At 42.5% G+C, this 22,854-nt stretch overlaps 1 protein-coding gene across 1 annotated transcript in view; it reads left to right on the top strand.

The window, feature by feature from the left end:
- The window catches only part of mthfd1l (methylenetetrahydrofolate dehydrogenase (NADP+ dependent) 1 like), a 162,490-nt gene that overhangs the window by 5,163 nt on the left and 134,473 nt on the right, over positions 1-22,854 (top strand). Inside the window, exons 2-4 of the mRNA XM_072265636.1 lie at positions 5,403-5,487; positions 9,000-9,044; positions 19,627-19,680. Of these exons, the coding sequence (XP_072121737.1) occupies positions 5,403-5,487; positions 9,000-9,044; positions 19,627-19,680 (184 nt within the window). The remainder of the gene's footprint in view (positions 1-5,402; positions 5,488-8,999; positions 9,045-19,626; positions 19,681-22,854) is intronic.

Here is a 22,854-nt window from a genome sequence, read left to right as displayed (position 1 = left end):
CTTCCTGATGGGGGATGGAAGTATATGGGGACTGGACATCCATGGTGAACATAAAGCGGTGGGGGCCAGGGAATTTAAAATCATGGAAAAGTTTAAGAGCGTGAGATATGTCACGAACATAGGGAGGGAGGGATTGAACAAGGTGGGGATAGAACCGTGTCGAGGTATGCAGAAACGAGTTCGGTGGGGCAGGAGCAAGCTGAGACAATAGGTCTGCCAGGACAGGCAGGTTTGTGGATCTTGGGTAGGAGGTAGAAACGGGAAGTGCGAGGTGTGGGAACTATAAGGTTGGTAGCAGTGGATGGGAGATCCCCTGAGCGGATAAAGTCGGTGATGGTGTGGGAGACAATGGCCTGGTGCTCCTTAGTGGGGTCACGATCAAGGGGTAAATAAGAGGAGGTATCCGCGAGTTGTCGCTGTGCCTCGGCAAGGTAGAGGTCAGTACGCCAGACTACAACAGCACCCCCCTTATCGGCGGGTTTAATAGTAAGGTTAGGATTAGTGCAGAGGGAGTGGAGAGCAGAGCGTTCCGAAGGAGTGAGGTTGGAATGGGAACAAGGTGCGTTGAAGTCGAGACGATTGATGTCCCGTTGGCAGTTAGCAATAAAGAGATCCAGAGCAGGCAGAAGACCAGAGCGGGGTGTCCATGAAGAAGAGGGTTGAAGACGGGAGAAGGGGTCATTAGTGGGGGTGGAAGAGTCCTGATATCCTTCCCCTCCCTTCATGTTAAAGTTATACCCCCTTGTATTAACCATTTTTGCCTGGGGGGACATTTCAATCAAATCACTTATCATCCTCCTCGCCAAAGAGAAAAGCCCTATCTTGCTCAATTTATCCTCATAAGGTGTGCTTTCTAATCTAGGCAGCATTCTGGTGAATCTCCTCTGTATCCTCTCTAAAACTTCCACTATCCTTCCTATAATGAGGCAACCAGAACTGAATGTGATATTCAAAATGTGGCCTAACCAGAGTTTTATTGAGCTGCGACATAGTCAACATTTCAATGCTTTGGACCACCCAGTGAAGAATTACCTTGCCAAGGCAGCAAAGTAGTTTCTTAACTTCAGGATGCTGCTAATCTATAACACATCCTCAGCACTGATCCATCTTCTGAAGCCAGTACCTGAGTAACTGCTGGAGAAAAGTGAATGAGGCATTGTTATGTAGGTGGATGATAAACTGCACCTTGGTTGAGAGGAAAATAGGTTTAATGAGGTCCTAGGATGGAAGAGGGAAAGGGAATAAGTTTGGGATTTGGAAAACTAAGTTATTGCCCTCATCAGGCTCCTGAACCAGCGTGGACATCTTCACTCACCATAAACACTGAGCTGATCTTTGAAGACAACCTATGGACTCACTTTCAAGAACTCCACAACTCGTGTTCTCAGTATTTATTTATTTATTTATTATTTGTGTATTTTTGCATTTAAACATTTTGCCGTCTTTTGCATATAAGCGTCTTTGAAATTTTTCATTGATTCATTTCTTTGCTGTACTATGAATGTCTGCGTGAAAATGAATCTTGGGATTATTTGGTGACATGTACTTTGATAATAAATTTACTTTGAACTTTGAGTAAGGATGGTTTAAAGGGGCTTCAGCGGAGTTTAAAGGGTTATGGGGAGGTGGAAAGCTAGCATTCAGGAAATGGGAAAAGGGATGAGAGGGTATAAAGGGCCCTAATTTGCGTGCAGAGGGTTAAATGTATTGCTCAGGTTGTCCTGGGTCACTCCAGTTCTATATGGAGCAGGTACAGGCCTGGACCCCCAGCTAGTGCCTGTTGTGTGGGAAGGCTATGCAGTGGCAGAGAAGGCTTGACTCCATTGCCTTCCACAGAAGAACACTTCACCCAGTGCCCTAGGCTAGTCAATAAAGAATGGCCACAGGGATGAGTCTTTGGTGTTTGAGAAACAGAATTGGTTCTATAGCAGAGAACAGAGCCACCTATTTGGAGCAAGGATTCCTCATCGAGAAAGCTTGTTAAGTAGATTGCTGGTTCTTGGCGGTTTCCCCAGCAAGTAATTGCCTGATGAGTATAGTTCCTTGTATTAAAAAAAATCTACTTCAAAAACAGTGAATGTCATCTGTGTTTGCACAGTCCCATTCATGACTTCAGTGCAGTGACATATTTCTGAAGAGTAATGTAGGAAATATGACCAGTAACATATGATGTGTTGTACATGACTAATTGGCACATGCTGGCGGCCAGAGAACAATTCAGCATTCTCGGTTGAGAGATTAAATGATGGCTAGGATAACTCTTTTCAAAGTGTTATGGCGTCTCTTGCATTCATTTGAGAAAGTATTTGAGCCTTGGTCCAATATCTTGCCTGAAAGATGAAACCACATTGGTTGTGGGGTGCATCAGTCAGCTTGCTTTTTGAATCTGCTGTTTCCATGATTGCAATGCTTTTTCTTTTGTTCTTCTACTGCCTATCTGTTGAAAATTGATCATGGGAGTGGTCATCAACATATCCTTGGGCACAGTTCCAAAGTTCTCACTGATGTTGTGATGGGGTCCCTTGGTTGGTACATGAACCTGCTAGCTTCTGGCTTGGAGAGTGTGTCCAGTTGCACGTACACACAGGTTATGATGCCTGTAGAGTCAAGCTCAGATGATTTAAAGGAATCATTTGGTGATTCAGCAAAAAATTCTGACAAATATTGACTCTGTCGGTGGAGTTCACTTAAAACATGCTGACTACTGCTGTGCTTAGTTCAAATCAAAGCTATGGATTAGTGTTTATTGTTCTGGGTGCTTCATTATAGGAAAGTACTTGAACAAAGGAAAGTTTGAAACTTGACCAGAATGATGTTCTACCAAGGTGTTTAGAAATGGAAGGAAAGATTTCTCACTGAATTGTAATTTTAGGGGGTGTTGGTAATAGGGGTCAAAAGAGGAAGCTATGGAGAAACATTTAAGTTTTGATTTAAAAAAAATATCACAAGGGTATTGTTGGGGATAGATTTCGACACCTGTTCAAGAGCTGGATGGGCGCAGGCACGCAATGTTGGGTGGTTTCCTGTGCTATAATTTCTGTAACTTTTGTATCATGTTTGTAACTTTTGAGAGAAACTTGTATTTTGTTGTAACTGGCCTTGAGAGATTTTTTTTTCATTTTAGAACAGAGTTTAAGTCCTTTGTTCTGCTTCACGGAATCAAACAGCACAGAAACAGCTCTGTAACCCATTGAGTCTGTGCTGACAATTGACCATCCATTTACGATAGGTCCAGTTTATTCTCTGCATGTTTCCCTCAGCTCCCCCAAGATTTGACCACTTGCCAACAATTGGGACAACACAGACTTATTAAACTGTTAACCTACACACTGATGGAATATGAGAGGAACAAAGCATCCATGAGAGATCCTTATGTTCAAGGAAAAATCTACCGAACTCCCTCCACACAGACATTAGTCATTGTGGGTAATTATTGCTTGGAGACCAATAATAAATTGTGGCCTGTATGTGCTGTGTCTTCCTACGTAGTGGTTAGTGTAATGCTATTACAGCACGAGCAATCCGGGTTCAGTTCCTGCTGCCTGTAAGCAACTTGTGTGTTCTCCCCTATGACCACGTGGGTTTGCTCTGGGTGTTCTGGCTTCCTCCCACATTCCTAAGATGTGCAGGTTAGTTGGTTAATTGGTCATATGGTTGTATTTGGGCGATGTTGGTGTGTTCGGCTGGAAGGTGCTACAAGTCTCTACATTCAAAATCACAGAACATTGGGAGAATGAGTCTTCGTCCATGCCCTTCCTCCTCTACAGATGGCTTTCAGTGGTACTTCCACACCTGTTTATTTTTCTAAGTATTTAGTTATTTCAGCACAATGATAATTGGGGTCTGAGATTGTGCTACTTCATTGCCAAGAGCAAAATCTTAATTTCCTGCGAATGAGTTTCTTGCTACCAAGATGAGTGGGGTGATGGGGGGCAGACCTTGCTTGGAGTTGCTGTGTTAGTTTGGGCTCTGACCCCAGAGCAGCACAACAGTCTGGTAATGTGTGTAACTACAATTTTGGAGGAGTTAGTGCATTTTTAATCAACTGGGTTGGAAGTAAAGGAAATCAAAAGCTGTAGGTCTTGGGTGAGAGGGCAATGATCTTAAAAGGGACTTGAAAAGGCAACTTCTTTGCAGAGAGGGTGGTGCATGTGTGGAATGAGTAGCTCAAACTGATTCAGACTGCTATAATAAAACACATTTGGACAGATATGCAATAGGAAAGGATTGGATGGATACAGGCCAAATATGGACAAATGGGACCAGCTTATATGGGCATCTTGGTTGGCATGGGTCTGTATTGTTACTTTTATCATTCTAATATAAATTGATATCACATATATATATAGTACTGTGCAAAAATATTAGGCACCCTAGATTTTTTTTATATGGTTTTAGATGGAATGGCTTCCACAGAACCCTAATCTCAACATCATTGACGCTGTCTGGGATTACCTGGAGACAGAAGCAAGTGAGAGAGCCAAACTCTGCAGAAGAACTGTGGCAAGTTCTCCAAGGTGTTTAGGACAACCTACCAGCTGATTTTCTTATAAAACTGCACAACAGTGTACCTAAGAGAACTGTTGCAGTTTTAAAGGCAAAGGGTGGTCACACCAAATATTAATTTGATTTAGCTTTGTACTGTTTATTGCTCGTTATAGTAATATTTTTATTGAAACACTCTGGTTCCGTTGGCTGCGTAAGTCTGGGGAAGACGATCTCAGGCCCTGCCAAACGTGAGATTGAGGTGCGAGCCCACCCCGAAGACCCCTGTGTGTGTGTGTGTGGTTGCTGCATGATTTGTTACCTCGTTACGAATAAGTACCATGAAATGACACAGTACACCACATACAATTAAATGCTTTAGCTTTATAATTAATTTGACTAAAGGGTTAGTGAAGAAAAAGCAAAAAAAAAAGAAAAGGGCCCATTTTAAAGAAAGTCTAATGTGCTCAAGTTGGAGCTCACGGTTTCCCCTTTGCCAATCCTCCTTCGATCTCCCAGGGCTTTGTTGAATCATGGCCCCGCTCCAGGTTGAATCCTACAACCTCTTCCCTTTGGCGTCTTCTCCCTTTATCTCTCACCAGACAAAAGACCCAGTTCACACCGGTGTCAGGCACACAACACGAAAAGCACACTCCCTTCACATTCCAAAGCACCCATTATCTCTAACGATAACCCAAACACTGCTTCTACAGAAAAATCACTGTTAGCAGTGAAACCTTTCCCAGGGTGTTACATCATATTTAAAAACTTTCCATTATTTTTGAAAGCATCTTTGCTTTACAGGATTTTTTTGCTTGTGCTAAGACTTTTGCATAGTACTGTATCAATTGTTTCTATGTGGCGAGATTACAAATGTTGAAATGTAATATAAATTTTGAATTTTTCCTTTGCTGCAGGCAAATAATTCTGAATTGTAAAGCAGAGTTGGTAGCCTTGAAGAAATATGAAACAGGTTTTCACCCAAGACTGGCCATTGTGCAGGTAAGTTTTAAGGTGCATGGAAAGCAAATATACTTGATTAGATTTTCTTTTAATTAACAATCAGAAAATGCTTTCAGTCCTTGCCCTGATATGGACTCATACCTGAAAGAATACTATATTCTGGGCACTTTGCAGTGCCTCTCCCCACTGGTTTATTTGGTCAGTGGCTGGTGACCTTGCTGTGATTCAGCACCTTAGTGCATTTGTTCATTCTCACAGTTAGCTGAAAGCTCTGCATCCATTTCCCAACTTGGTTGTCATTGGCTGACTTGATGCATCACTGCAAAGGGCCTGAAGAGGCAACAATATGGGAGTTGAACTGGGGTTGTGGAACAACCAGACCAGACAAGAGCACAGTGGTCCATTGCCAAAGGATACTAGTGAGCCAGTCAAATTAAGATAATTGCTTAATTTTTCTAGATTTTCCTTTCAACTAATATTTAACTAGTAATCAGAAGTAAATTTATGAATAAATTACTACTGCACTAACATACAGATCACCTGGTAGAAGGTGCAACTGCTTAAGTCTCCCTGTAATTGGATAAGACTATTTAGGAGAAGATTACTAAAATTCAAAACCATTGTTGTATGTTAGTGTTGACTTTAATGATATAATTCTGATAAAGGTCATCAATTGAGGCATGAAGAAATCATTGGGTCTCAGATTATCTCAGGGTCCAGCCAGTTAAGCATTGGATTTAGATTGGCAGGCATACTCAGGCTAATAGACTCTTCCTATAGAATGTTCAGGAACTTTTGCTTGAAGTGGGAGAAGTTCAGCAAATCAAGCAAGTCTTTTGTTGCAATCACTAAACTATAACCTACAGTCAAAGTCTCGGGTTTCTTAATTATTCACCAGTACCTGCAGGTCCAGTAGGTGGGCAGACACATTGGAGGTGGTGAGTGTACTGTCAGGAAGAACCTGGCAGAACTGTCGTCAGTGGGAATTGAGAGATAGTTCATTGGAGTCATACCCAGCATATAGAGGTTTAGTTGTAGTTGTTCAAGGATAGGCATCCTGCACCTAAAGAATTTCTATGCTAATTCTATTTGCCTGCATTAGGCCCATAGTCCTCCTTTCCTATAAAATAACTGTCCAATTGCCTTTTAAATACTATAATTGTGTCTGTCTTGGCTCCCACACCTGGCATTTCATACCATATAACCACCACTCTCTCTAGAAAAACCTGCCCCTCAGATTTTGGAGCTCCTTTGCTAGTACAGCAGTGTTTGTGAGGTTAGACTACTCTAGAATGGGGTGTTAAGTGACAAAACTTGCACCACAGAAATGCAGGGCAATGACCATTAGCTGGATGAGATAGTCACCACCCCCTGCACCCCCAGGTCAATCAATTGCACTTTGCCACAACAGATCCAGGAGGACAAAGCTTTCAGACATCCAGGAGGGCACCATTGAACTGAAGGTTAACCGAACCTGTCAAACACATTAGAGTCACAAAGGGCAACATACTGTGCGAAGAGATTTTTCTCAACTCTCCAAACCTTGCCATCTTCTAAGCAGCCAAATTAGGAGCGTGCTGGAATGCTTTCTCATCTTAGTGTATTTGTAGTGATGTTCTGAGTGTGAACTATCCGGACCAGCCATTCTCCTCATTGTTCCTTTATTCCCTCAGCTCCCTATTTCCTATCCAGCAATCCTTCATCCATCACTCCATTCTTTTCACTGTGGTAAACTCTGTGCCAACCACAAATTGTATAGCAGTAACTTGTCAGGGCTTCAGAGTACTGCTCAATCCCAACAACTAGGGCAACAAGAACTTTGGGTTTCTGCACCCATTTATTCCCAACAAGTCATCCATCATCTTATGCTGTTCTTTGTTATCCAAATCCTGGAGCTCTTTGCTCCAATGTGGGAGGAATTGCCAAATAGACCTACAGCCATGCTTGAGTGCCTTTGGGATAGGTATTAAATACTGCACTGGCACCTGTGTGAATGAATTTCATAAAAATAGTTTTGAACAGTGGTTGGAATTGCATCTGTTAAAGTGTGTGTAGCAAGATCCCATGAAGGCAATGAGACAATGACCAGGTGTCTCTTCATAGTGTGAAAGATGAGTGTTGGTGGGTGGGGGTAATACTTCTACTGTTAATAATTTGTTATTAGTAAAGCTGTTTTCTTTTTTTTTCCACTGATGCATCACCCTAAATTTTTTCTGGGCATCTAGAGTTGGGCACACCCACAATTTTTATAACCTCAAGATGAGAGTGTTACACTTTGTGGATGGCACAGTAGAGTTGCTGCCTCTCTGCTCTTATGGCCCAGGTTCATTGCTGGTCTCCAGTGTTGTCTGTGTGCAATTTGCTTGTTCTCTCTGTGGCCATGTGGGTTTTCTCCCACGTCCCAAAGGAATGTTGTGTTGTAAGTTCACTGGCCACTAAGCTGCTCCTAGTGAGTGGGAGGTAATTGGAGTGTGGGGAGAATCAATTGCAGGGAAGATTAGCTGGGGATTTGGATTACTCTATGAGCCAGCATCGAAAGCGGCCAATTTAGTCATCAAGTTTATGGCTTAATAAAATATTGTGCTGCACCCCATCTTAAAGTTCTTAAGACTTGTTCTGCCTTTCTGGTAATACTGATGACATTAGTTTTGCATTGCTTTGCAATAGGACCCAAGGCACTTCATAATATGTTAGCAAACATTAATTGGCAATGGAGCATAAGGAAATGTTAGGCCAGGTGTCCAAATAGTTGAGGTTTTATGGTGTGTCCTTGTATTTCAAGGTGTGATTGTTGGAATGATTAAGTCTGAGCAAGGCAGAATTCGGATGCCTGAGGGTGTCGGACTGGAGTTGATAATAAATGTCTCCAGTGGCAGGGGATGTTGATGCCTCGTAATAAGTCTAATAGGGTAAAGAGACAATGGCAGTAAAGGCTCAGAATTGGCTTGAGATATGAGAGATGATATTAGTGAATAACACTGAGGTAGTCATTGATAAATAGTATTTGATATTTATCAATGATTGATAGTACAATGTGCAGTTAGGAAACTGGCTGATGATCACCAAGATTAGACACGAGTAAATAGTGAAGCTGTATTTTCAAGAGGTGGAGTGAGCATAAAGTGTAGTTAATGGACAGTAATGAGAAGAAATGTATCTGAAAAGTTTTTAAAAATCTTTATATTGTACAATTTGGGATGTTGTATTTGTTTTGGAGCCAGGAAACTGATAGCGAAGTATAGTTGCTCTATCCTACCAACCAGTCAATTACGAGCAGGCTCCCACCAACAGCAGTGTAATGATCGACCTGTTTTTGTAATGTTGATTGATGTACCAGCAATTACAACCCTGTCTATACGATGTTTGTAAAAATATGATTGCTATTCTCTGCATCTGATTGATCTTCCCATTGTTCCACTCTCCTGTTCTGTAACCATCAAGTAAAATTCCTTCTGGCTTTGCCATGTATATTTTCTGGAGGGTGATTCAGAATGCAAATTCTGTTGGAGCTCCCATTTGCTTAAAAGATGTCTTTTTTTTCCCCCTTTTAGGCAGGAGATGGTGATATTTCAGATGTAAAGAAGATGGCAGAAGAGGTGAGTTTTCTTACCCTGTAATAGAATAGGCCTTTTGAGAGAGAGAGAGAGAGATAAGGTAGCTAGAAGGAGCCTGAGAAGGGACTTCAGAGAGCTAGAAAGGGTCATGAGAAGGCCTTGGTGAAAAGAATTAAGGAAAACTCCCAAGTTATTCTACACGTATGTGAAGCACAGGAAGATGACTAGAGTGAGGGTAATACCGATCAGAGATAAAATGGAAAACATCTCAGGAGTGGGAAGAGGTAGGGGAGTTCATCAATGAATATTTAGCTTCGGTGTTCACCAGTGTGGAAGACCTTAATGAATGTAAGGTCAGTGTAGATGTGCTGAAACATGTCAAGGTCAAGAAAGAGGATGTACTGGAACTTTTGAAAAACATTAGGATAGCTAAGTCCCCAGGACTGGACAGAATATTCCCCAGGTTACTACAGGAAGCAAGGGAAGAGATTGCTGCACTTTTGGCGATGACTTTTGTTTCCTCACTGGCCACAGATCTAGTTAGCAGAAGATTGGAGAGTGGCAAATGTTAGTTCTTTGTTGAAAACAGCTGGTAGGGATAATCCTGGGAGTTGTGTTTAGAGGTGGGATGCATAAGTATTTGGAGAAACATAGTCTAACTAGGGATAGTTGGTATGGCTTTGTGAGTGGCTGGTCATGTCTCATGTGCCTGATTGACCATTTGAGGAAGTGACAAAAATTGATGAGGGTAGAGTGATGGATGTGGTGTGTATGGATTTTAGTAAGAAGTTTGACAGATTTCCCCATATTAGGATCATTCACAAAATCAGGAGGCATGGGCTCTAGCGAAATCTGACAGTGAAGGCAGAAGGTGATAAAGGTCAGATTTATCTTTATTCGTCACATGTACATTGAAACATCCAGTGAAATGCATTGTTTGTGTAAAATCGAATCAACGAGGATTGTTCTGGGCAGCTCAAGTGTTGCTGAGCTTCCGACTCCACGTAGTGTGCCCCACAACTCACTGACCCTTGTCTTTGGAATGTGGGAGGAAACTGAACACCCAGAGGAAACCCACGAGGCCTCTGGGAGAATGTACAAACTTGGAGACAGCAGTGGGAATTGAACCCCTGGTGTTGTAGAGCACTGAATTAACCTCTGTGCTACGTGCCACACCACCATATTGTGCTTGGAGGACTGTGACTAGGATCTGTTCTGGGACCCCTGGTCTTTGTGATTTTTTTCAAAAAAAATTATAAATGATTTGAGTGTGTAAGTTTGCAGATGACATGGAGGTTGGTGGTGTTTTAAGGTTGACATAGGTATAATGGAACATTGATAGGATGCAGAGCTGGGCTGAGGAGTAGTGGAGTTCAATCCAGAAAAGTAGGTGAAGGTCAAACTTGAAGGCAGAGTAGAAGGTTAATGATAGGATCATTAGCAGTGTGGAGGAATAGAGGATTCTTGAGGTTCAGTGTCAAAAGAGTCCTTAAAGTTGTCATGCAGGTTGATAGGGTGGTTAAGAAGGCATATGCTATGCTGGCCTTCATTAGTCAGAGGACTGAGTTCAAGAGCCACAAAGTAATGCTGCAGCTCTATAAAACTCTGTTAAGACCATATTCAGAGTACTGTGTTCAGTTCTTCTCTGATAAGAAGGATGTGGAAGGTTTAGAGAGGATGCAGAGGAGATTTACCTGGATGGTGCCTGGATTAGAGAGCATGTCAATGGGAGAAGGTTGAGCGAGCCAGGGCTTTTCTTCTTGGAGTGAAGGAGGATGAGCAATGACTTGTTAGAGGTGTTTAAGATGATGAGCAGAATAGATGGAATGGAATAAAGTAATTAGATTTCGATGGTTAAGCTGGGAATCTTTGTATTTTGCATACCTGAAAACTGTTGGCTAATGTGGGAAGATTTAAGATGGCGCCAGAAAAGGAAGATTTTCTTTATAAATTGTGTATCTCTTGAGCAAAGTAGATAGGATGAAACTGCATCCCATGTGTGAAAATCCAAATGCCCCTGTTTATTCAGTATGAAGCATTTTCTCTTAATTTAATGGTTAGTATCTGGAACTTGCTACTGATGAAGCTGAAAGTTGCTTTCTGCAGGAAGTGAAAAGGTGAGGAAAGTGAATGAAGGATGTGTTCAGTCTGAGACTGGGTAAATGAAATGACTGAAGTATCCCTGCTGTCTGATTTGTTCACACAACTGGCTAAATATTCTGCTAATGATAAACGAGATACTGGAGGAGCTCTGCAAGTCGGGCAGAATCTCAGTTTAGATCTGTCACAGATTGGGGCAGTGCTTTGTCCACCGGCAAAAGGTAGAATTCCCCAGTGGCTATCTGTTTCAGTTTGACTTCCCATTCCCACTCATACATGTCTGCCCCCGGCCTCCTTTACTGCCACGATGAGGCCAAACTCGGGTTCAAGGAGCAACATCTCGTATTCTCGGTGGGTAACCTCCATGAGCATTGGATTCTCCAACTTCTGGTAATCTCCCCCACCTCCCCATTCTGGTTACCCTCTCACCAGCTTGTCACCTCCCTCTGAACCTTTCTTCTATGGTCCATTGTCCTCTGCTGTCAAATTCCCTCTTCTTCAGCCCTTTACATTATCCACCTTTCCCCTCAGTTTCTCACTACAATTTCTTCCCCATCCACCTTTCCCCTCACTTGGTTTCACCTGTCTCCTGACAGCTTGTGCTCCTTTCCCTTATTCTGGCTTCTGCCCCTTCCTACCCAGTCCTGACGAAGGACCTTGGCCAGAAACATCAACTGTTTGTTCACCTCTGTAGGTGATGCCTGACTTGCTAAGCTCCTCCGGCATTCTGTTTGTTTTTCCCATTTTCTTACGAGCGAGTTTAAAATTAATTGACCCTTATCATCTCAACTGGAATTGCAGCCCATGGCCTTTGTCGTAGATGCCTGGCAATCAGTCTGTCAAGAAACCTTTCCCAGGTTCTTTTAAGTTTTTTTTGATTCTGAGCACCAGTGCAAGATCCCACAAAATGGAGTGAGATAAAAGTCCAGATTATCTACTGAGAGGATCAAAAAGCCAAACAATAAGATACAAGTGATTGCAGATTATGGAAATTTGGACAACACACAAATAGCTGGAGGAACCTGGTGGGTCAGGTGCCATCTATGTTAATAAATGGACATTGACTGTCCATTTCCTTCTGTCGATGCTGCCTGCTGAGTTCTTCCAGCTTTTTGTGTGTTGGGCTAAATAACTTAAGTAATTTTCATGGAAGTGGGTGAAGAGGAGGAACAATCCACCTTAACTCTGACCTCAACCTGTGGACTCACTTTCAAGGACTCTACAACTTATGTTCTCAGAATTATTGACTTGTATATGTGCACAGTTTAGTCTTTGTAGTTTTTCATTGATTCTTTTGCATTTCTCTGTTCTACTGTGAGTGTGTGTAAGCAAATGAATCAAGATAGTATATGGTGACATGTACATACATCGATAATAAAATTACTTTGTAATTTGTATTTTGAACTGAGGGCTATGGAGAGTTTTATAGATTGGAACTATAATAAACTTCATTGGCTTTTAAAAGAAACTTAATGTACTGGCCTTGTGTACTTAGACATGCATGGTTTAATCTTTGACACAAGCAAACTGTATGCTTCTGGCAGGATTAGCCAAGTAGCGGAACCGACATTTCTCTGTTCCAGCCAGGCAATTACCCCACCCGAATGCCTGTTAGGCTGGGACAACTCAGGAGTCGTGGTGATGGACTCATAGGGGCATAGAAAAGTACATCACAGAAACAGGCCCTTCAGCCCATCTATTCCGTGCCAAACCATTTACACTTCCTACTCTCATTGACCTGCACCGGGACCATAAACCTCTATACCATCCTACCTACCATCCATGTACCTATCCAAATTTCTCTTAAAAGTTGAAATCGAGCTTGCATGCACCACTTGTGGGGGCAGCTTGTTCCACACTCTCATGACCCTTTGAGTGAAGAAGTTTCTCATGTTCCCCTTAAAATTTTCACCCTTAACCCATGACCTCTGGTTGTAGTCCCACCCATAATAAGTGGAAAAAGCTTGCTTGCGCTTACCCTGTCTCTACCCCTCATAATTTTGTATACCTTTATCAAATCTCCTTTCAATCTTCTATGTTCCAAGGAATAAGGTCCTAACTTATTGAATCTTTCCTCAAACTCAGGTCCTCTAGACCCGGCACCATTCCTGTTAATTTTCTTTGTACTCTTTCATCTTATTTACATCTGTCCTGTAGGTAGGTGACCAAAATTGCCCACAATTCTGCTAATAAAGCCTCGCCCAGGTCTTATACAACTTCAGCAGTACTTTGATTTATGAAGGCCAATGTGCCAAATGCTTTATGACCCTATCTCCCTGTTATGGACCTGTATTTCCAGATCCCTTTGTTCTTCGACGTTCCTCAGTGCCCTACAGTTCACTGTGTAAGACTCAGACGCATTTCTACTTGTGCTCTACGTAATGCTTAATTTGTACCTAGTTAATGTCGCAGTAATGTCCCAGGCGCTAAAGGAGAAAATCAAAAATTGATAACCGAATTGACCTGGATATGTCCTTTCACCAGCCACTAGATGGCATGTGCTGGTAGGCAGTCACAGTGATTTAGAAGATGCTTGCAAATTGCTAGAAAATACAGTGGATTCCGGTTAGTTGGAACACAGGTTAATTTGGGACAACTCAAAGAAAAAAAACAAATTGAGAAAATGGCCAGGATTCCCTTGTTTTATTTGGGGCAATATGCCACTTATATGGGGCAAGAGACTGTTGCTAATCATTTTCTAATTAGCATCAGTTGCATGCATTACGTGCAGCCACTAAGCACTGCACCCCTGCTCGGGGCAAATAGTTTTTAAATAGCATCTGTTGTTTGTGTTCAAGAAGTAGTTACTGATGGTTGATGAGAAATAAGCAGGAAGATGATTTAGAATGGGTTTGCTCACTGCTGTTTCAAGCATGCAGACTTGGAGATGCCAGAAATGGATGGGAGTGAAAATGAAACAAATTTCACTACTTCAGGTTGGGAGCTATGAAAAGTTTAAAGGTGGCGACAATCGTCTTGAATGTTATCTTTGGTTTCTCCCCACCCCACCACCCCACCATCCTGACACTCAGCTCTCACCTGTGGCTCCACCCCAGTACACTGCTTTAGCTGGCAGGTTTCATACCTGGTAAGACAGGGGCATGCCTGTCCTAGCATGTGAATTCAGCTTTGGCAGACTGGACGGATGAGATCTGCAATCATCCAACGGCCAGGAAGGGCAATGCTAAATGGAGAGCAAAGGTCATGATGAGACACAAAAGAAGTCATGGTCATCCACTGCAACCAGGAAAGACCCCAGTTGTGATGACTATTTGTCCCACTGGACCTGGACTTCCAGTGGAGCTGCCCTAGTGCAATGGCTTTTCTGCTTTAAAAACTCTGCCGCACAGGTTTCCTGTCATCGTCAGATAGGACGGGCAGCAGCCAGTGGTACTGGTGGAATTTTAATTTGTTCTTTTTTAATTTAAATATGTAATTTGTTACTCAAATAGTAGTTTGGTTTTTTTTATATACCTTTTTAACTAATTGGGGCAGCTGCTCAACTGGGCCAAAATGTACTGGTCCTGATGTGTTCCAATTAACTGGAATCCACTGTACCTGATTTTTATGAAGACAAGTGAGATACAAAAGAGAAATAAAACAGGTTTTTTGAGTTGAAACCAAATTTAGAATATGTTTGGGTGAAGAAAGTATGGATTACCAAATCATACGATGCAAAGTGATGGATGTGGCCGCCTTGAGCAGTGCCTCCTATAGATACTAATGTTGGGGAGGGATGTGCACATGATGTCTTGGGCAGAGTCCACTGTTCTCTGCAGCTTTTTGGGTTTACACGTGTTCAAATTGCCAGTCAGGATACTTTAAACATCTATGGAAGTTTGTTAGTACTTCATGACATGCCAAGTCTCCTAGATAGATAAAGATGCTGGCATTTGTGTGCTGGGCCCAGGGTAATAATTTAAAGCTGCTGACTGTCTCCATCGATAGTCCCCAGGGAGCATTAGTGCAGGGTGTGGGACTCAGGATGCTAAATCTTCCGTGTCTCCTACTCTGAGGACTGAATTCCCATCTTTTGAGTACAGTAAAACTTTGATAATACAAAATTAAAATCAGAGAACTAATTGTCGACTGCAGGGGAAAGAAGCCAGTCCTCTTTAGGGAATCAGAAGTTGAGAGGGTCAGTAGACCAGTGAGCCTTACGTCTGTGGTGGGAAAACTGTTGGAAAAGATTCTTAGAGATAGGATCTATAGGCATTTAGAGAATCATGGTCTGATCAGGGACAGTCAGCATGGCTTTGTGAAGGGCAGGTCGTGTCTAACAAGCCTGATAGAGTTCTTTGAGGAGGTGACCAGGCATATAAATGAGGGTAGTGCAGTGGATGTGATCTATATGGATTTTAGTAAGGCATTTGACAGGTTCCACACGGTAGGCTTATTCAGAAAGTTAGATGGGATCCAGGGAAGTTTGGCCAGGTGAATTCAGAATTGGCTTGCCTGCGGAAGGCAGAGGGTCGTGGTGGAGGGAGTACATTCAGATTGGAGGATTGTGACTCGTACTGTCCCACAAGGATCTGTTCTGGGACCTCGACTTTTCTTGATTTTTATTAACGACCTGGATGTGGGGGTAGAAGGGTGGGTTGGCAAGTTTGCAGATGACACAAAGGTTGGTGGTGTTGTAGATAGTGTAGAGGATTGTCAAAGATTGCAGAGAGACATTGATAGGATGCAGAAGTGGGCTGAGAAGTGGCAGATGGAGTTTAACCCGGAGAAGTGTAAGGCGGTACACTTTGGAAGGACAAACTCCAAGGCAGAGTACAAAGTAAATGGCAGGATACTTGGTAGTGTGGAGGAGCAGAGGGATCTCGGGGTACATGTCCACAGATCCCTGAAAGTTGCCTCACAGGTGGATAGGGTAGTTAAGGAAGCTTATGAACCTTACTCACTCTTCCTTCAGTTAGTCCTGACGAAGGGTCTCGGCCTGAAACGTCGACTGTACCTCTTCCTAGAGATGCTGCCTGGCCTGCTGCATTCACCAGCAACTTTGATGTGTGTTGCTTGAATTTCCAGCATCTGCAGAATTCCTGTTGTTTAAGCTTATGGGGTGTTAGCTTTCATAAGTCGAGGGATAGAGTTTAAGGGTCGTGATGTAATGATGCAGCTCTATAAAACTCTGGTTAGGCCACACTTGGAGTACGGTGTCCAGTTCTGGTCACTTCACTATAGGAAGGATGTGGAAGCATTGGAAAGGGTACAGAGGAGATTTACCAGGATGCTGCCTGGTTTAGAAAGTATGCATTATGATCAGAAATTAAGGGAGCTAGGGCTTTACTCTTTGGAGAGAAGGAGGATGAGAGGAGACATGATAGAGGTGTACAAGATAATAAGAGGAATAGATAGAGTGGATAGCCAGCGCCTCTTCCCCAGGGCACCACTGCTCAATACAAGAGGACATGGTTTTAAGGTAAGAGGTGGGAAGTTCAAGGGGGATATTAGAGGAAGGTTTTTTACTCAGAGAGTGGTTGGTGCCTGGAATGCACTGTCTGAGTCAGTGGTGGAGGCAGATACACTAGTGAAGTTTAAGAGACTACTAGACAGGTATATGGAGGAATCTAAGGTGGGGGCTTATGTGGGAGGCAGGGTTTGAGGGTCGGCACAACGTTGTGGGCTGAAGGGCCTGTACTGTGCTGTACTATTCTATGTCTATGTAACTTTAAATTCTTTAGTTCTATCACATCGGAGGATTTGTCCTCGGGCCAGCACGCCAGTGTCATCGCAAAGAGGACACAACAGTACTTCTACGTTCTTACAAGTTGCGTGAATTCGGGATGTCACCAAAAACGTTGACAAACTTTTATAGATGCATAGTGGAGAGCATCCATCATGGCCTGGTATGGAAACATCAATGCCCAGGAATAGAACAGTCTACAGAAATGGTTGATACAGCCCAGGCCATCACAGGCAAAGACTAACATACTATTAAGTGCTTTTACGTAGAGAGTTGCCACAAGAAAGCAGCATCTATCATTGTGGACCCCTAGCATCCAGACCATGCTCTCTTCTCGTTGCTACCATCGGGCAGGAGCCTTAGGTGCTACACCAGCAAGTTCAGGAACAGTTAATACCCCACAACTCTGAGGCATGGGTATCTTCACTCACTACATCTCTGAACTGAATCTACAACTTACAGACTCACTTTTTACAATTTATGTTGTCAATATTCTTCTTATTTGCACAATTTGGCTTCTTTGGTGTGTTGGTTGTTTGTCAATGTTTATTTATAGATTTTTTTTTCATGAATTCTGTTTGTATTTCTTTATTTTCCTCTAATGACTGCAAGAAGATAAATTTCAAGGTAGTATGTGGTGACATACATGTAATTTGATAATCAAATTTTACTTTGACTTTGAATTGGGAGCTGGGCTGGTAGATTTCCCAGATGATCGGATTTATTCCTATTAATTCCCTATCATTCTTACACCTTTGTGATTATGTTTTTTAGTATATTACATGCACAATGTTATGATAAATTCAATGGATTTTGGAAGTGAAGGAAATGCTTGAGTGGGTTTGGGGTAGACTGTCAGGAAAATCACCTGCTGAGCCAGTTTCCAAATAATCAACATTCTCAAATAATCAGATAGCGGATTGTTTGGAGTATTACTATGTAGTCACTGATGAGATAGATCAAATTTCAGTTCAGTTAAGGAATTGAGGATATGTGGTCCAGTTGGGATACTGGACCCCAGCAAATGCAGCACAATCTTACTGGATGCTGGACTGGGCTTATGGAGCTACTGTCTATCTATTCCTCGTACTAAATGTCTGTTGGCTCTGTATATGTACTGTGCTGGTTAAATTACAAGGCTAGGTTGTATAAACTCATTGTAGCTCTTTGAGAGAGTTGAATAGGGATTCAAATAAAATGTTTAAATGAATTTCTTTAGCAACAAACTGAATGGGGGTACTCAGAGAGCAAGGGGGAGTTCTTAAAGGGGGCTTCAAAATCAGGCGATGCATTTTTAGGTTGATAACAAAACAAGGTTTTCCATTAAAGGCACAATGGGCATTTCAGAGGAAAGGCTCTTCAAAATGCTGGCTGACATATTGAATTTCAATCTTGTTTTAATTTTGCATTTCTGCCATCTGGAATATGTTGCTTTTTAAACAAGCATGAGAGCTGTATGTAGGGAAGCAGCAAGAACCTGTATTTGTAATGTGTACTTCACATCATTGTGTTTTATTGCCAATGACATGCCCTTCAGGACATGCTAAAGTAGGAAATGCAGCTGCTGTTTGGATGGAGTAAGGTTGCAATAATAACAAAAGGGAGAAGGACCAAATAACCCATTGTGGTGCTTCTGCATTGGGTATTTGTATATTGGCTTGGACATAAAACACTGCTACTCTTTCAGATACCATCATAGAGTTCTTATGGTTTTAATATCTCTTCAAAAAGACCAGTATAATCTTACAGTCTAATAATAGTGGAGTAGATGTGACCATAAAGACATAGGAGGCGCCAAATAGGGTTGGTTTCCACTTGTGGTCTTACATTTGTGGACCAGGGTGTTAGTACCATGTAATGACTTGACATTAAGGAGAAAACTTTTATAATTTACAGTACTATGCAAAAGTCTTAGGCACATATTTAGCTAGAGTGCCTAAGACTTTTGGACAGTACAGTAGTAATTTTTTTGTGCTGTACTGTTGCTGTTTTTTAAAAAAAAACATAGAAACATAGAAAACCTACAGCACAATACAGTCCCTTCGGCCCACAATGCTGGGCCGAACATGTACTTACTTTAGAAATTCCCTGGGGTTACCCATAGCCCTCTATTTTTCTAAGCTCCATGTACCTATCCAGGAGTCTCTTGAAAGACCCTATTATATCCGCTTCCACCACTGTTGCCAGCAGCCCATTCCACACACTCACTACTCTCTGGGGGAAAAAAAAACTTGTCCCTGACATCTCCTCTGTACCTACCTCCAAGCACCCTAAAACTGTGCTCTGTTGTGTTAGCCATATTAGCCCTGGGAAGAAGCTTCTGACTATCCACACAATCAATACCTCATGATATGTGTGAGTGATGATAAACCTGATTCTGATATGGGTCTCATTGTGGACTGAGGGTGCAGGGAGAAGGGAGCCATGGTTGGGAAAAGAGGAAGGGAGCACCAGAGAGACATTCTGTAATGATCAATAAACCAATTGTTTGGAACCAGATGAGCTTGCCTAGTGTCTCAGCTGGCTGTGTCTGCACCTGCTCCGTCTCCTGCCCCATCACTACCCCCCTGCCACCTGTCCCTCACCTCACCTGGGATGCTGCACCCTCACCTTTCCCAGCATCCCTTGCTCCTGTCAGATTTACAAACTCGCTGTCTCATCTACTTTTGATAAGTACAGTACTGTACAAGAATCTTAGGCACCCTAGCTGTGTGTGTGTGATATGTATATACACACATTACTATTTTATTGAAAGAGAATATTCCCTTAGAACCACATAGAAGTTGCAATGGTATTGTTCTCAATCTGATCATTGACTTAATATCTGTTTTTATATAGGTTGGGCTTCGTGTGCTTCAGGTCCATTTGCCAGCAGGAACAGCTAAAGAGGAGGTAACTCAATATTCTCAGTCCCTGATTTTAGATACTTTTTTAAAACAAGCTTGATTTTTTTTTTTAAATGAGTGTGACCAAGCAAATGTAAAAATTGTTTAGGATGTAAGAGAGTTGGTAATTCATTCACCTGGAAATAAAGTGCAAAGTTTATCCCCATTCTTATTCAGGCTACAGCTGGTTGTCTACGGAATGGTGTTGGTATGTCATATTTAAGGTGATCCTGCTCCCACCTTGCCTGTCTATTCCTTGATTGTCAGTAAGCCTGTGTGCACTTATATTCAGGAGTTGCTTACAGCGGAGTTCCACTTCCTGCAGATTCTCTTAACTTCTGGTTGAGAGCAATTGTGCCCAAGTGGTCCTTTTTATTTTAGATCACCTTTGGGTTTGCCGCCATTTTCTTTCTAGAGAACCCTCCCCCACTGCCAATTTCTTGCTATAGACTGTTTTTACGACGTCTTTTATCCTTTCTCTTTGCTCCAAATCTATTTACCTGGGAATCCTTGACACTTGGAAAGTATTAGAGAAACCGAAAAAGACCATCTCGTAAGTGCCTTGAGTTCTTTTGTGTTTCATTGTGGTGGACTCTGTTAATCTGTGCTCTCTGAACTGGCCTTGTATTGTCTATCCTGCTTTGGCTTAAATTCATCCAGACTCCTGTTCTGTGCTTGCCAAACCACATTGACTTCTGATCTGGTGATGGTTGATTTTAAGAATTAAATGCCATATTGAAATCCTCTTTTTTTTTTTAACCCTCTTCCCTTAGCTGTCCATTGTGTTGCTTTCACCTTGACTTTGTATGAACGTCAAGGCAGCTAACTGTTGTGTCCTATCTCTGCTGTTTTAATGGAGGGTAGTGTTCATTTATACAGCTACATCTTGTGATTTAAAAAATATCACTACTTGTGAGTACCGTTGTATTCAATAGAAGTAGTTTGAAGGCAAAGTAGTGCTTGAACAAATGGTTGAATTGCACTTACAGATTTACAATTGGCTAGTTATTGGATTGGAACCACTTGTTAGAAGTAGGTCATCGGGTGGGGTGGGGGAAGAATAAAAATTGAAACCTCTGGTCTATAATCTTCTCACCTTGCAACCATTAAACATGCAGTCAGTGGCCACTTTATTAGGTGCAGCTGTATACCTCATTAATGCAAATATTTAATCAGTCAATCATGTGGCAGCAACTCAGTGCACAAAAGCATACAGATGTGGTCAAGAGACAAAGACAAACCATCAGAATGGGGAAGAAGTGTGTTCTAAGTGACTTTGACCAGGGAATGATTGTTGGTGCCAGACAAGGTGGTTTAAGTATATCAGAAATTTCTGATCTCTTGGGATTTTCACACACAAAGGTCTCTGGAGTTTGCAGAGAATGGTGTGGAAAACAAAAATCAGCCAGTAAGCGGCAGTTCTGTGGATGAAAACGTCATGTTTAATGAGAGAGGTCGGGAGGATGACCAGAATGATTCAAGCTGCCAGGGAGATGACAGTAGCTGAAATAACTGCGTATTAGGCACAGAAGAGCATCTGTGATCTCAATGGCTCTCCACACGGCTTTAGACCACCTAGACAACTCAAACACCTATGTCAGAATGGTGTTCATCGACTATACCTCAGCATTTAATACCATCATTCCCACAATCCTGATTGAGAAGTTGCAGAACCTGGGGTTCTGTACCTCCTTCTGCAATTGGATTCTCGACTTCTTAACCAGAAGACCACAGTCTGTGCAGATTGGTGATGGCATATGCTCCTTGCTGACGATCAACACTTGGGCACCTCAGGGGTGTGTGCTTGGCCCACTGCTCTACTCTCTGTATACACATGACTGTGTGGCTAGGCATAGCTCAAATGCTATCTATTGTGTCGAAAGTACACATAGACTAAGATATTGACTGTCCTGTGCTATCACCAAGTGGAATCAGCAGTTGGTCTGCCACCTGTCTTCAGGAGAAAGAGAGATAAGGAAAACAATGGAGCAGCATTTGGTGATGTTAATGAAGAGACGGGAGAGCTGTCAAGACCGGCTCCCCTTTGAACCCTGAACTGTTTGAAGTGATGGACAGGCGATACCCCAGCAGGGGGATAAAAAGGGACAGGTTCGCTAAGGCGACACACACGACACCCCGAGGTAATGAGACCCTGGAAGCGGTGCGTCTCCCACAAGTCGGTGGGAGTTTTTGCACGGCTGGTCGCGGGACCAAGCCATAGACGCACAGGATGGAAAGGAACGATCGGCGGGAACCTGGTGTGTGTCCGCCCTTGCCTGGGTGCCAGGTTCACTGTAGAGGGACGGAGGGGTCACAGTCGGTGACCTCAGAAGACATTATAAAGGGCTCGCCCGAAAGCTGACTGCGAGGAGTATCGAAGATCTGTGTGGAAGCCGTTTTTTGAATATTCATTCGCTTTCTCTCTCTCTCTCCCACAGCAGTGATTACTGTGAACTGAACTGAACCTTGCGTCACTTTGAAACTGGTCATTTACCCCTAGACGACGATAGAGCTTGATTGATCCTGTTATCCTAGTTCTGTGTACGTGTGTATTTATCATTACTGAACTGTTGCATTTATTATCCTTTTGATTAGAGTACTGTGTTGCTTATTTTATTAATAAAACTTTCTTAGTTCCAGTAATCCAGACTCCAACTGAGTGATCCATTTCTGCTGGTTTGGCAACCCAGTTACGGGGTACGTAACACTATAAATTTGCTGACGATATGACCATTGCTGGTAGAATCTCAGGTGGTGACGAGAGGGTGTACAGGAGTGAGATACACCAACTAGTGGAATGGTGCCGCAGCAACAATCTGGCTCTCAATGTCAGTAAGACAAAAGAGCTGATTGTGGACTTCAGGAAGGGTAAGAAAAAGGAACGCATACCAATCCTCATAGAGGGATCAGAAGTGGAGAGAGTGAGCAGCTTCAAGTTCCTGGGCTTCAAGATCTCTGAGGATCTAACCTGGTCCCAACATATCAATGTAGTTATAAAGAAGGCAAGACAGCCGCTATACTTTAGGAGTTTGAAGCAATTTGGCATGCCAACAAATACACTCAAAAACATTCAGAGCATTCTGACAGGCTGCATCACTGTCTGGTATGGAGGGGCTACTGCACAGGACCAAAAGAAGCTGCAGAAGGTTGTAAATCTAGTCAGCTCCATCTTGGGCACTAG

Source organism: Mobula birostris, chromosome 8 (genome assembly GCF_030028105.1).
Source record: "Mobula birostris isolate sMobBir1 chromosome 8, sMobBir1.hap1, whole genome shotgun sequence".
Classification (NCBI taxonomy): Eukaryota; Metazoa; Chordata; class Chondrichthyes; order Myliobatiformes; family Myliobatidae; genus Mobula; species Mobula birostris.
Note: the sequence above shows the minus strand (reverse complement) of the source record. Positions and strands in the feature narration are given on the sequence as shown.